Genomic DNA, 13562 nt, shown 5'->3' with positions numbered 1-13562 from the left:
TAGACATACCCTAAGGGGGTCGTTGAGTAGTTTTAGTTTGTTCAAATAATTTAATGAAAGTATTTTCAGTTGCATTTAGTGCTCATGGAAATTGCTGGAATTTTAGCGCTGAAGACTGAAGTTGTGAATTTGTTCTTGGAACAAGTACAGCATAGACAGCAGCAATGCACAGTTCCTCACCGATATACCTTAAACATGATGGGTTAGATGTATACAGGGCCGGCTCCAGGCACCAGCTGAGCAAGCAGGTGCTTGGGGCGGCCAAGGGGAAGGGGCGGCACTTCGGGCTCTTCGGCAGCAATTCGGCGGCGGATCCCTCGGTTCCTGTCTGAGGGAAGGACCTGCTGCCGAAGTGCCACCGAAGAAGAAAGCGGCGCGATGGAGCTACAGCCGATCGCGATCGCGACTTTTTTTTTTTTTCACCGCTTGGGGCGGCAAAAACCCTGGAGCCGGACCTGGATGTATAAAGGCACAAATGGCAGTTAGGACCCAATTCCCAATGGCTTTCAATGGGAGTTAGGAACCTGGCATTGGTGCATTTGAAAATCTTTCCTTTCCTGCTTAAGAACCCCACTAGATTCAAGAAGACAGACTAGTCTTTGGGCCCATTCTGTCTTTAGTCTCTTTTATGAGATGGTTAATAAAGGTTCCAATCTCTGCCAACTGGAATGGCAGTTTTGTAGCATCGACTTCTAGGGAGACCACCAGGCCATTTTATTCTGCTGCTTGTAAAGCAAGCAAATCCTAACATTTTTTAGTCACTGGGCAGGATTTGTACTTGTGGTCTAAACAGCTGTCATTTTTGAGTGTGTGGCTAGACTAACTCTTGCCTGGTAGAGAACTCTTCTGACTGTACAAACAAGGGCTGAATGAAAAAAGCCAAAATATCACAGAATATTTTCAATACATCAGATAGGCCTAAAGAGCAACTTTTATTTTTTAAGACATCATATTTTTGATCTATTAATCCAGCTCAAAACTTGCACAGGATAATACTATTAGGCAAATCCAAATTTAAAACATTTCCTGTCTGACCCCTTGCTTTGCTTTAAACACTTCCCATCTCTCAATAACATTTGTCTTAAGTAGCCTAGTGGAGAAAGAGTGCTACAGTTCAGGACACCTGGGTTCTATTCCTGACTCTGCCCTTGGCCTGCTGGGTGACCTTGTGCAAGTCACTTTAGCCCTCTGTGCTTCTGTTTGCCCAACTGCAAAATGGGGAAAATGATACTTACCACCTTTGCAAAGCACTTTAAGGTGTACTGAGAAAAAACGCTGTATTAGAACTAGATATTATTATTGCCTGTGTAGTCTATTGGTTTAAGTAGATGACTGGGTGTCAAGATTTCTGGGTTCTACTCCTAGCTCTACAACTGACTCTCTACATGACTTTAGGCAAGGAATTAATCTTTGTGTTCCTTAATTTGCACATCTGTTAAATGGTTATATTTATGAGTACCATGGAAGTGTGTCCATAGGCGCTAACTTTCTTCGGTGCCAGTGGGTGCCTGTGCCCCCCCTTTCCCTGCCCCTGTCCCCACCCCGACTCCACCCATCCCCGTCCCTGGTCCCACCCCCCATTCCAACCCCACCCCCAAAGTCCCCGCCCTAACTCTGCCCCTATTGGATCCCTTCCCCAAATCCCCGCCCCGGCCTCTTCCCCCAAAGTGCTGTGTTCCCCCTCGTCCCCCCTCCTGCCCTGTGAATGAGCTGTTTTACAGCGCAAGCGCTGGGAGGGAGGGGTGAGAAGCAGGACGCGGCGGCACGCTTGCGGAGGAGGCGGAGGTGAAGGTGAGCTGGAGAAGGGGGGCGGGGCCACAGGGAGCTGCCGGTGGGTGCTCAGCGCCCACCAATTTTTTTCCATGGGTGCTCCAGCCCTGGAGAACCCATGGAGTTGGCACCTATGAGTGTGTCATGAGACTTCACTATAAAGCATTTTGAGAGTCTCAGATAAAAGATGCCACGAAAGCGTGCAGAATGATATGCTTTGTCCTTCCAACCTTAATTGTCTCAATTACAATTTTTCCATTAAAAAATAAAAGAAATTCAGGCTGTGTACCTGAAGAGCTGACTCAGGGCAGGAGTCCGAAACGGAGCAGTACTTGTGAACCAATGAGCCATAGGCTAGATAGGCAATTCTGTGCAGTAAAGTATCTGAGCGTGAATGAGCCTTTTTCAGGATGAGCTAGAGAGAAAATATTTGGACATTACCATCACTAGCAAGAAATAATTTAATTTTTATTTTGCATTTATGTACGTTTTCTATAAATCCGCATGCAGGAAAAGGAAATGCATAGCAACTGATATTCCCTGAAAGGTTGGCTTCTTAGTTGATCAGTGGCTGTTACTGTATTTCACATAGTGACTACATGGTATCTCTGAGAAACTTAAGATTTGTTGTTATAGTAATATTCCAGATTTTGATTTGGGTATTAAGTTCTTGTTGTAATCTAAAGGGTGAAAAATCACCAAAGTAGGGAAGGTGAATTTTACTGAGAACTGAGGGACGCATAGTATTCATAAAACTATGAGTGTTCTTTGTTGCTTTATAATTGCCAGAACTGTAGGGACAAAAAACTAAGAGGGATACTAAATATATCCCAATAATTCAGACTGATGGGAATATTTAGCGTGAAAGCATATGCTAACATCGGACTTGAATCCATCACTTTCTGTCCCATAGGTGAACATGCTAATAACTGGTCTGTGTTGACATTCATAGAGGGCCAAGTTTTGCTCTTAGAGGCATGGCTGAAATTAAGAGGAAATGACTTTATGCTTCTGAGGGCAGAATCTGACCCACAGAATATGTACAAAATTTTATAATGAGCCTGATTCTACTCTCTCTTACACAAGTTCATTCCACACTGGCATAATTCCCTTGACTTCAGCAGAATTACTCTGATTTATACCAGTCCTGATAGGACAATCAGGCCCAATATATTCCGATAAAGCAAAACTTGTATTTCTTACTATCTAGCTGTTGTGGGGTCCCTGAGTTACAGAGCCAATCTTGATCTAACTATAAAGTTAATTTGGACAAAAGACTTCCAGAAATCAGTTTGCAACATTAAAACTACATCACTTAGGAATATTCAGCTGTTTCATTCTGGCTTCATCTATGTCCCTTTGATTGCTTCCGCCCTTCCAACACTGTCAGGAAATAAAGTCTTTTCAATCTCACTACCGGATATAAAACCTTTGTATTTTCAAAGCCTGTGCAATCTTGCCAAAGGAGTAAATACAATGGATGCTAGAATTGGTGAAGAAAGATTAGAGAGTGTTAAAACATCCTACCACAGCTTCCTCTATCACATCACGGGTTGGTGTACTTAAATGCAGGCCTACAAGCACTGCCTGGGCTGCTTCCAGGTCACTGAGTTCTTGCCTTTCAATTTTATGCCTTAAGAATCTGATTGCACTATGAGTGGAAACAGCAGGAATTATATCCCAAATCAAGCGCCTGCAATAGGAAAGACAATGATCATTTTCCAGATCTGCATCTGAACACATTAATTTCATATCTTCAATCATAGTTTTAAGAATTAAAGTTACTATTACCTGTATACAGGCCGGCTAGAAAACTGTTTCCAAACTGACTCATAGATATCATCATTTGCTGCCCGGAAAAGCTGTACAAGCTGCAGGAATTTTGATGGAGCATCACTAGGAACCCGCTCATGTGTGTGCTCTACCAGATACCGCAGGTTTTCCACTATCTGCAAGAAAATTAAAATAGACAGCAAGATCAAATATGTTCCCTTTCCCACATGCATCAGCACTGATTTACCGCGAAATATTTACTTCTGGCAGTTAATTTTACCTGACTCTCCAAGTTTTTGATTTTGAATAACTGGCCGGGAATCTGAAGCAATTCACTGCCAAAATGGTACCGAAGTGATCCACGTTTCCGGAATTCTGTTGATGGGACTTCTGAGGAGTGTTTTTCCACATCACTCAGTACCAGCTTTTGCCTGCAATGGAGAAACCCAGTGAACTAACATCATGAGATCCAGCTTGCAAAATTAAGAGAAGTTCTGCTCTTAATATAATTATGTATTTTTACAAAAGTGTTTTGTTATCAAGATGCAAAGTGATTCACAAACATATGCACTGAAATCCAGAGAGAGGGCCTGATCCTGAGAGAACCTGCAACTCCCAATACTCAGAACGTCTCAGGGTCAGATCTAGACTTTACTCCCCTTTAGGAGTAAAGAACTAAAATTCCAGGGGAAGGGAAACTGGGACAGGAGGAGTATATGTGTTGAGGGGGGGGGTAGGATGAGGAGGCTTCATAAATAAGATCACAGGAAATGTGTGTGTTATATGTACATTTCTGTATTGAAGTTCAGACGAAAATAACGGACTTGATCCTTCATCAGATATCATCACTGAATTTTGAGCCTGTCTAGAGGTTTCCTGAAAGTTCTTAAACACCTCTTCACTTTCTGGTCTCAAATGGAAGTGAAAAAAGTGAAATACTGCAAGAAATGTTACAGTCTCTTCTTAAATTATTACTGACCCAACTGTAAGCAGAATGTCCTGGGGTTTTCATAAGATGAAATGTTCTCATGAGATTTCCCCAACCTGTTTTCTGAAGCAAAGAGATTCAGATACTTTGGAAAAACATCCAAACCTCTGGAAACTTTTCAAACTGAGCTAAACCATCACCCTTCATCATCAAGAAGTTTTTAATGAGAGGCTGTGTTTGTAAACATTTCTTATCCTTGCCATATCTGTGGCTAAAGGGATGTGTCCTATCCTGCCAATTACATTTAAATAGACCATTTAGGACAATATAATACTTTTAGGTATTTGTACTGAACATCTGAGAACATTCCAGTAGATATGATTGTACTGAATAGTCTCTAAAACCTCCATAGAAAATTGACATGTTTACTTTGGAATCTCTACAGAGATCTTTTGAAACATTCCACACACTGTTTTCATAGGATCTTTGCAAAAATATTATAGAAATACTCTACAGACAATCCAGTAGGAGCTGAATACAAGGGCCTATACAATCAATAGAGATTTTTCCTCTCCAGAAAACTTATACAATATTACTGGAAGGGCATTGGAGTCAGGAAGTATAATGCCAGGTACACTCAGACAGGTTTCTCTCCCCCTTCCAGCACATGCCAAATCTATTACATACCTTCAGCTCTGAAGTATTGGGAAGAGGCATATGTGCATATATGGGAAAATGAACATCAAGGCTTGGTCTACACTTAAAACTTATATCAGCATAGCTATGTCAGCTGGGACTGTGAAGGGGAAAAATAAATCTAGTGACGCGGCTATTCCAACAAATCCCCCAACGTAGATGCATCTTGCCAGCAGACACACTCTTCACTGGCATTAGCTAATGCTGTTCAGAGAGGTGGCGTTACTATACTGGGAGAACACCTCCATCTGTTAGCATATGGTGAATCTACATTGGGGACTAGGCTGGCATAGGCTTTGTAATGTAGCCATGGCCTTAGGGTGGGTTAAAAGGTAAAATAATAGTAAAACTCCCCCGATTTCAATGGGAGCAGTGTTAGGCCAGCGGTGAACAGTTTTGAAAATCTGACCCCAAGTGTATTAAATTTCTTGATATTTTACTTCTGACTTATATGAAAAATGTATTTAAAATAGCTTTAGTTATCTGACAAATGCTTCCTGGAGACCCAGACTGCATGCCCTCCTCTTACTACCCCTTATGTGGTTGGCCAATTCTGCTGGACAGTTCATGGAGTATAGGAGCAGGGAGCAGAGCAAAGCCACTGCTGAGTCTCTTTTCCACTCTTTCGGGGGGCATCAAGCAGCCCTTGAGGAACAGAACGGAAGCAGTCTGTGCTCTCCTGAAGACAGAGGGCCAGGTCCTAAGGGGGTGGAAATCAGTGTAGGTCCATTGGCTCCAAGCGGGGTCTGCTAACTTACAACAGCCTAGGATCTGGTACCTGGTCTGCAATTATGCCTGACCCTTTCCTGGGCTGCATCAAACACCGTCCATCATCACCACCCAAATGTGTATCCACATCTGATCCGTAGAGTGTAAAAGTTCTTTAAAATACCTTATCCTACCCCCGCTTGTTCACTGTTTAACCAAGTTATCATGCCCACTTATGCTCCTCTTGGCCAATTGTTCTCCAGCCGTTTATTCATTTTTGCTGCAGTTCTCTGAATTCCTAATTTGTCTTAATCTTTTTGATATTGCAGTGCCTAGACCTGTAAGCTATAGTGGAGGGGACAGTTCCTCACTGAATTTTATGGAGCAATGCCAGTTGACATAAGCTAGGATCTGGCTTGAGATGAAATATATCTAAGTGATAAAAAGAACTCCCTATCTTCCCTACTCTGTGACATGATTCCTCTGTATACAAAGCCCATAACTAGAGCTGGTCATAAAATAATTTGTTTCTGTGGAAAATTTTGTTGAAAATTAAAAAAAATATTCATAAAGAAAACGTGAATGTTTTTGGATTTCAGGTGGAAAGTGGAAGGTTTAAATTTTTCAAGCAAATATTTTGAGGTCTTGGCCACAAAGTTTTTGACATTAAATTCAAAATCTTCCACAGACGGCAAACACTTTTAGCGTAGCATTTCATTGGTTAAAACCCCAGGTACCCATCAAAAGCAGTTGTGCTGGAAAATTTTCAACCAGCCATACCCATAACTGCATTGGCAACATGACAAATTTCAAACTGCTGTGAATATCCACATGGGTCTCTTTCAGTGATGTGGTTTTCCAGGGATCTTCCTTTTAGTGAGTAACTGTGTGTCAGAGTATTTTACTACAAATAAATTAGTTTGCATTTTTTCAGCTCAAATTGCATTTATCTTGGCTTTAAAGGCATAAATCAAATATCCCAGAGAAATAAACTCATCAAATACTGCCAACTTTAGCTAGCAAAATTTGGATAGTGATGCACATGTTTCAGATTTATGACCAACAGTGAAGGTTTTTTTTTTATTATCTGGTTGAGGCTTTACATAATGTAATATTGCCAGTCAACAAGTGGTAGGTACAAAGGTCTCAATTCAGTTAGGGAATTTGACTAGATTACTTAGATGCTGAATTAGTGAATTAAAGGGATATGTAATTTTGGATCAGCTATGCAGATGTACAGTACCTTGCTTCTACTATCGCATCCCCTCCAGTGACCTCATGGAATGGTGTGAACTGATGGACTTCTTGGACATCAGCTTGCACAATTAAAGCCTCCTCACGGGAAGATTTGATTTTGTAATTGTAAGTAGTGGTTGCCCGGGAATACTTGTTTTTCTTCCGAATGAAAAAGGGACAAATAGAAAGTTATTTAATTTAAATTCTGTGAATAGAATTCATAGCTAGTAGGCTCAGAAAATACCACTTATACCATCCAGTGTGACCCATTTGTTTGCAAGGCTACTCTATACTATTCCCATTAATGTCTCATGTGAACTCTGCTTGCCTATTTACATAATGGAGTTCAATCCCATTGCTCATACTGCTAAGAATTTTAAGCATAAACTTTTCTTTCCTTGAATTTAAGTAACTGATCCTTCTTTTGAGAGGGTAGAATTTTGTTCTGAACAGAGACAGCATGAGACATATGTACACCTATTCTGAGGGCATAATGTGATACAGAGGTTTTGCAATGGCCAATACACATGAATACCATGCAGAAAGCAAACATAGATAATGAGATATAACAAGCCTGATTTGTCTTCCACTTTAAGTGATATAAATCAGGAGCCAATGTAGTTAAATGGGTGCAAAACCAATGCATGTGAGAGAAGAATCAGCCCCACAATGTGTTTAAATATAAATCCATCTTACTTACTTCTCTGCAGGCTGGGCATTGGCAAGTATATGCAGCACCAGTAAACATCTGAGCTCTCTCATCACAGCTGCTTAGGTCCTTGGATTTTGTCACATAGATTTGATTTGCTTTCTTGTTTTCTTGAATCACATAGGTTGTATTGCAAACACCATCGATCCCAGCCTGCCAAAAATTAGAACCAATCAGCGCTGTCTCAGAGAATGCTTCTCTTGATGCAGACTTGCCTAACATGGATCTCTACTGTGCTCTGACCATATTTAAAAAACATGCATGTACTGTCAAAGGGCCAAAGCAGGGGTCCCATTGAAAGCACAGACAAAATCCCCGCTGACTTCAGTGGGATAAAATTTTGGCTCAGTGCGAGGTTTGTATCAATTTCCAATTAGGGACTATGGAATAGGAGATATAATTTGGAAAAATTAATAAATATGTGCTGAAATAATTTGATCAGTCAGAATTAAACTTCAAAAGCAAGAGATTTTTGAGTTGCGGCTGATACTTTGCCCTCAAAAATCCCATTATACCTAATCTCCAGCTCATACATTCCTCTATTAGAGGCTTCAGAATAGCAGATAATCTGACACACAATGTGAGCAGCAATAATTATATATTAGTTAAGAATACTGGAGCTTTAACTGTGGATTTTCTTGCATTAGAAGGTTTAACTCAAATGTTTAATACTACTTTAAGTATTTATATGTATAAGGTGTATTGGTTCTCGTCAGTCAGTGAACAGGACTTCTACTAATGTTAAAGGGGAGATAAGTCAATATATTTGGGGGGGAATGGTTCATTTCCTGACTTTTCATTGTTAGTGGTAGCATACAATTACTCCAAGGACTTAGTGGTACGGGACCTGATTTTTCAGACCTCAGTTAAAACTCCCATTAATTAAGTGATCTCTTGTAAGTCATTTATCACCTGATTCTTCATTCCTTAAATATCCCATACTGTTATGGACCTCACTGGGAGTTTAGAAGGCACAGGAAACACAGAGTCACGCTCTGCAGCTCAGGTTCACCTTCTGTGTTTTGGGACCTATCGTGATGCCTATCTTCCTTTCTGAAGTTGAGATCCTCAGGGAAAGATGCCAAGGTTTATTAATCAGTAAATGACTGAGTAAAATAATGAAAACTCAAAGATTTCAGTAGTTAAACCCATATGTGTAGGTTGGCAACCGGACTACCACATGTAACCAATTCATTTAGAAATAATGAAGATGTGCAACTGGGCATTGCAAAATACTGCATATGCTACAGCTACAAGGTCTCAATATGATGATGCAGGTGGAACACATATTGTGAAAAATATGAGATCCTGAAGCTCATTTCTGAACCTTATTCTGATCATATCAAGTAAATGAAAGTGGTTTGGGGCTACATTTGCAATAAAAATATTTTGAAAGCACAATAATATCAATGAAATGAAAACCAACCTCATCAATGTAAATATATTTATGCAAAACTAAATCAATTTCAATCTGTGTGGTGAATTTCAATGTGGGGTTACTTAAAATGGTATTAAAACCCATAAAACAGTGGAAATTCCAACAGAACATCAAGTACAGCTGTAAATGCTATTATAATAACACAACATCATATGTACTATATTCCTTCTCAAATAGGAGCTAAAGGAGATTAAAGTATGCATGATTTCTTAGAGACATCAAATTGCTATTATTTCTAGATGAAATGTTAATAATATGCTGAGGGTTTAAGCTTATTTTAATGTACTATTCACATTTTTTGTAGACCAACATTATAGCTTTCAGAGTGGTTTCCTTTTTCCTTTTACCACCCAACAAGCCATATTTTCTTAGTTTCTAATGTTGTTAATGCACTCCTGAAATCATTGGATCAATTAGATTAAAAATCTATACATTTCTCTGGACCATTAAGGCATAGATCTACCAGTGGTAGTACAGAATAGATGAACAACTTTCCTCTAAGTCTAGATGTTGCTTACTAGTAAATAGACACTTAACACTGAATTCAGATAAATGTGTTAGAAGAACCAGAAGTGTATGCTTATTCAAATTACACCACAAACATAATTACCAAAGCAGAGTGCTCACCTCCTGCAAATTATATGTGTTCTGTGACTTCTTCAGGGTGAATTCCAGCACATTCAGAAATCCTCGATAGAAATTAAGACCATCATCTGAGAGAGCATCTGGAGCCATAAGATTTCCAACACGGCCATTGCTGTATTCAAATTTGACGGGATTTCTGAGTTGTGCTGAAAGAGCCTGGGTCAGTTTAGATGACCGTGCAAATGGATCTCTAGGCCAGATACCATTATATTCTGCTGCTTCAAGTGAATGAATCTGGGAGAGAAGCGGAAATAGATTTCCTATTAACATTTTTCCATGAACTTTTTTTCTTAGGATTTTATGAAGCAATACCTCAAGATAAAGCCATGACAGGGACTTGCAGATGTGAAAAGTGGCTGAGTGGGATGTTTCCACACATACCATCCTTTGTCTCAATTCACAGATCATCTGTCTGGCCCAAAGGTAGGCCTGTGTACAGAACTGAACCAGAGAAGAGACACACTAAGCCCTATTCTACCACCAGAACTGTGGAAGACCTGCAGTAAATTGTGTGGAACATCAATGTTGCATGAAGCAGCATTAACTCAGGTGGCACTTGCTATGATCCCCCTAACTGAAGTCACAAAGCACAGCCAAGGGTAGAGCTAATAGTGACATGGCAGTTGAGCTATTCTTAGAGTCACAATTAGTGTGTGTGTGTGGGGGGGGGGGCAAGGGAGCAGAGTGGAGGAATTGTCCCTCCCTATATGTTTTCCCTGGGAACCGTGGGGTTGGAAGCTCAGATAGCTGCAGATCTCTCTTCTCCACCTCATATTGTAGCCCTGCTGCAGTGCAAAACTCCCTCATCTCCCAACACACTGCCCCATCAATGTGCTTCTGCCATATATGTTCAGTTTCCAGGGCCCATTCAGTACTTGGGCTTTTAGTGGAGACTGCCAACATGGGTGAGAGTTATGCTGGTGGTTTTACGATGAAGATACTTGTCTACTGGGAAGGGGTCTGAGACCATTAATTTTGATTTAAGGTAGATATGAACCAGTGGCCTACAAGTGAAAGGTTAATCTCCTGCGCCGTTCACTTCTCCAAAACCAAATGCTTTAAATTTAGCAGCATAAAAATAAACGTCCCTTATAGCTGAAAGGACATGCCATGTTCCATAACCAAAGAGAGACATTTCCTATTGCCTTTCATTATATCCTATAAGAATACACAACAGCAGGCAGCTACTTCAGTTGGAAAGTTCCTGCTCTTTTCAGGCACTTATTAGGACACAGCCACTAGTCTTTCCTATCTATAATTTAAATTTGCCAAGTGAAATCTTTTAAAAAGATGATTTTTCTTCCACACACATACAAGACTAAATGGAATCAGTCCAGAGCAATAAAGGGGTATGTTTCAATACATTCATTGAAAGCACACATAGGCTTACATTAGAGGTCAAAATCATTTTCATATCATCAGAAATCTTTAGCAATTACTCAAAAATGTTAATGTCAGCATACAATAAAGGAATACAATCTCAGTGTAGCACAACATGGCATTTCCCCACTGAAGCTAAAGAAACAGCCAGAAAAAAATACGCATGCCAGATATTGAATGACATCCAGCTGCTGTAATATGTTTATTTCTGTTTGTTTGCTAGTTGCAAAATCAGTTGATTAAATAATCTTAGGTTGTACAGTTTGGGAACAATTGAATTGATCCAGTAATGAATTATTATGCATTTGAAATTACATTCTGTTGTCTCCCTGACCACAAAGCAGAAGAAATCCTTCAAGCCCAAGGTTGGCTTGAGCTGAGAATTACCTGGCAAAGTGCAAATAGAATATAGGGAACTGCATAAAAAAATAACAGTGTCAGTTACATTCTGCCTGAGTAAGCAAAACATATGATGAAACTTAATTATTTCCCCAAAGTTTGAAAAAAAAAGTCAGGTAGGAAGATAATTTCAGCTTTCTCATTGGATACATTTTCTTACCCTAATAAGACAAAGTTTTGGCCCAATACCACTGATTTCCACTTTACATTTTACTTTTATTCCAGCTCTTGCAAGTCCTCTGTCTGGAAGTCCACTGAGAAATACACTTTCATAATCATATGTGTAAACCTTGTTTTCTTTGAAATCAGGTTCTGTAAAGAAACAATGCTCAGTAAACATTATAGAGAACCTATAGAATATATTTTAGTACACTTAGTTCCAAATAGAAAAGATCAATTTGTTCATTTTGATATTACTTCTGAAGTACATTAGCAGTTGTAAAATTAAATTAAACATTCCTACACCTTTCAGATTATATTTCAATTGCACCCATTAGAATGATATAATCTGATAGGAAAAATACTTACGATAATTAAGATGCTGACTCCCTGAAAGAGAAAAAATATATAGAAATTATGGCAAAGAATCATTTTACAATTTTTTTTATAAAAAATTATTGTCCAAATTTTTATCTCAATTTATGAAGTACATGCTGCATAATACTTTCCAGTTAATTCTGTTAATTTTTAAACACAGATTTTTATTCTTAAATCAGAATATATCCAAACTTTCCTCCCCTAGACAATGGAGAATTTGGTATCAGGTTTTCTTGTCCATTTATGCAACTTTGAAGTTTATATTTATAAATGAACAACAATTAGTCTCTTAAGCCTTATTCAAAAAAGTCTCTGCTATAAACCTATCCAGACAGATAATGTACTTACTTACCCACAAGGGTTAAAGTCAGAGCTAGAATTAAGTCCCTCATTGTGAAGGATAAGCTAAAGGTGAATGTGCCGGGTTCTCTTTTATAAAGGCATAGTGTATCACATGATCATCAAAGTGAAGTTCCAAAATAAATAAGCATATTTCAGAATCAGTATTGATCAATCAAAAAACAAACATTTCTTGGGGTAGGAATGCTGTTAATGCAAATATATTGGATAATTTAGACCAAATGTATCTTTTCTATGAAATATGGAATCTATTTCTGATATTTCTTGTTTTCGCCCTTTTTTCCCATTTCTCCACACACATTTATACAATAATTCAACAACTAGCAATACATATTTGGGCTTACTTTAAAAACAGTGGAGCCAGCTGATGTAACTCAGCCTCACTCCATTGAATTCAGTGAAGTCATGATGATTTACACCTCCTGCATATCTAGACCACAAGCTCTTTGAGACATACATCAGTTCTTCAAAGTGACATAGTCTTAAAGGAGGATTTGTGCATAATTTAATCTTTCAGTGACTGAGATTTGTGCATGCTGCTTTAGGTCACAATCCTGCAGAGAAAACCATGCAAATGCAGAGCCCCACTGAAGTCAATGAGGTTCAATGACTGTGCATGGCTCCCCCTGCAGTTCTCTTTGCAGGAGTGGGGTCTTATTACAGACTTGTGTGAAGCTATCTGGGGAGAGCAACTCCCTCAGATTCTGTTGCTGGTTACGTGTGTATCAATCTCGAATAAATGGGCTGGCCATTTAGGTCAATGGCATTACTCTAGATTTAAACCATAAAAATGAGAGGAAAATTCACCATTTTCATGGAAGCACAGAATCACAGGGTTTAGAGGAACCTTGAGAGGTCGTCAAGTCCATACCCCTCTGCTGAGGCAGGACTGTGTTTACCTAGACAAGTCAACCTATTTTGCTGTGATATCTTAAGAGGAGACTGTAAGAAGAGGCAGTGGGTAACATTTTCAAAAATACCCG

General features: G+C 39.4%; 1 protein-coding gene across 1 annotated transcript in view; it reads right to left on the bottom strand.

Moving 5' to 3' along the window:
* The window catches only part of LOC117882105 (vitellogenin-1-like), a 47797-nt gene extending 35186 nt beyond the window's left edge, over positions 1–12611 (bottom strand). The window contains exons 1-10 of the mRNA XM_034780087.1: positions 12572–12611; positions 12211–12231; positions 11843–11994; positions 9886–10137; positions 7812–7973; positions 7119–7270; positions 3824–3974; positions 3562–3719; positions 3298–3463; positions 2060–2185 (exon numbers count right to left, since the gene is read on the bottom strand). Of these exons, the coding sequence (XP_034635978.1) occupies positions 2060–2185; positions 3298–3463; positions 3562–3719; positions 3824–3974; positions 7119–7270; positions 7812–7973; positions 9886–10137; positions 11843–11994; positions 12211–12231; positions 12572–12611 (1380 nt within the window). The remainder of the gene's footprint in view (positions 1–2059; positions 2186–3297; positions 3464–3561; positions 3720–3823; positions 3975–7118; positions 7271–7811; positions 7974–9885; positions 10138–11842; positions 11995–12210; positions 12232–12571) is intronic.
* Positions 12612–13562: the final 951 nt, after the last annotated feature.

Source organism: Trachemys scripta, chromosome 8 (assembly GCF_013100865.1).
Source record: "Trachemys scripta elegans isolate TJP31775 chromosome 8, CAS_Tse_1.0, whole genome shotgun sequence".
In the NCBI taxonomy this organism is placed as follows: Eukaryota; Metazoa; Chordata; order Testudines; family Emydidae; genus Trachemys; species Trachemys scripta.
Note: the sequence above shows the minus strand (reverse complement) of the source record. Positions and strands in the feature narration are given on the sequence as shown.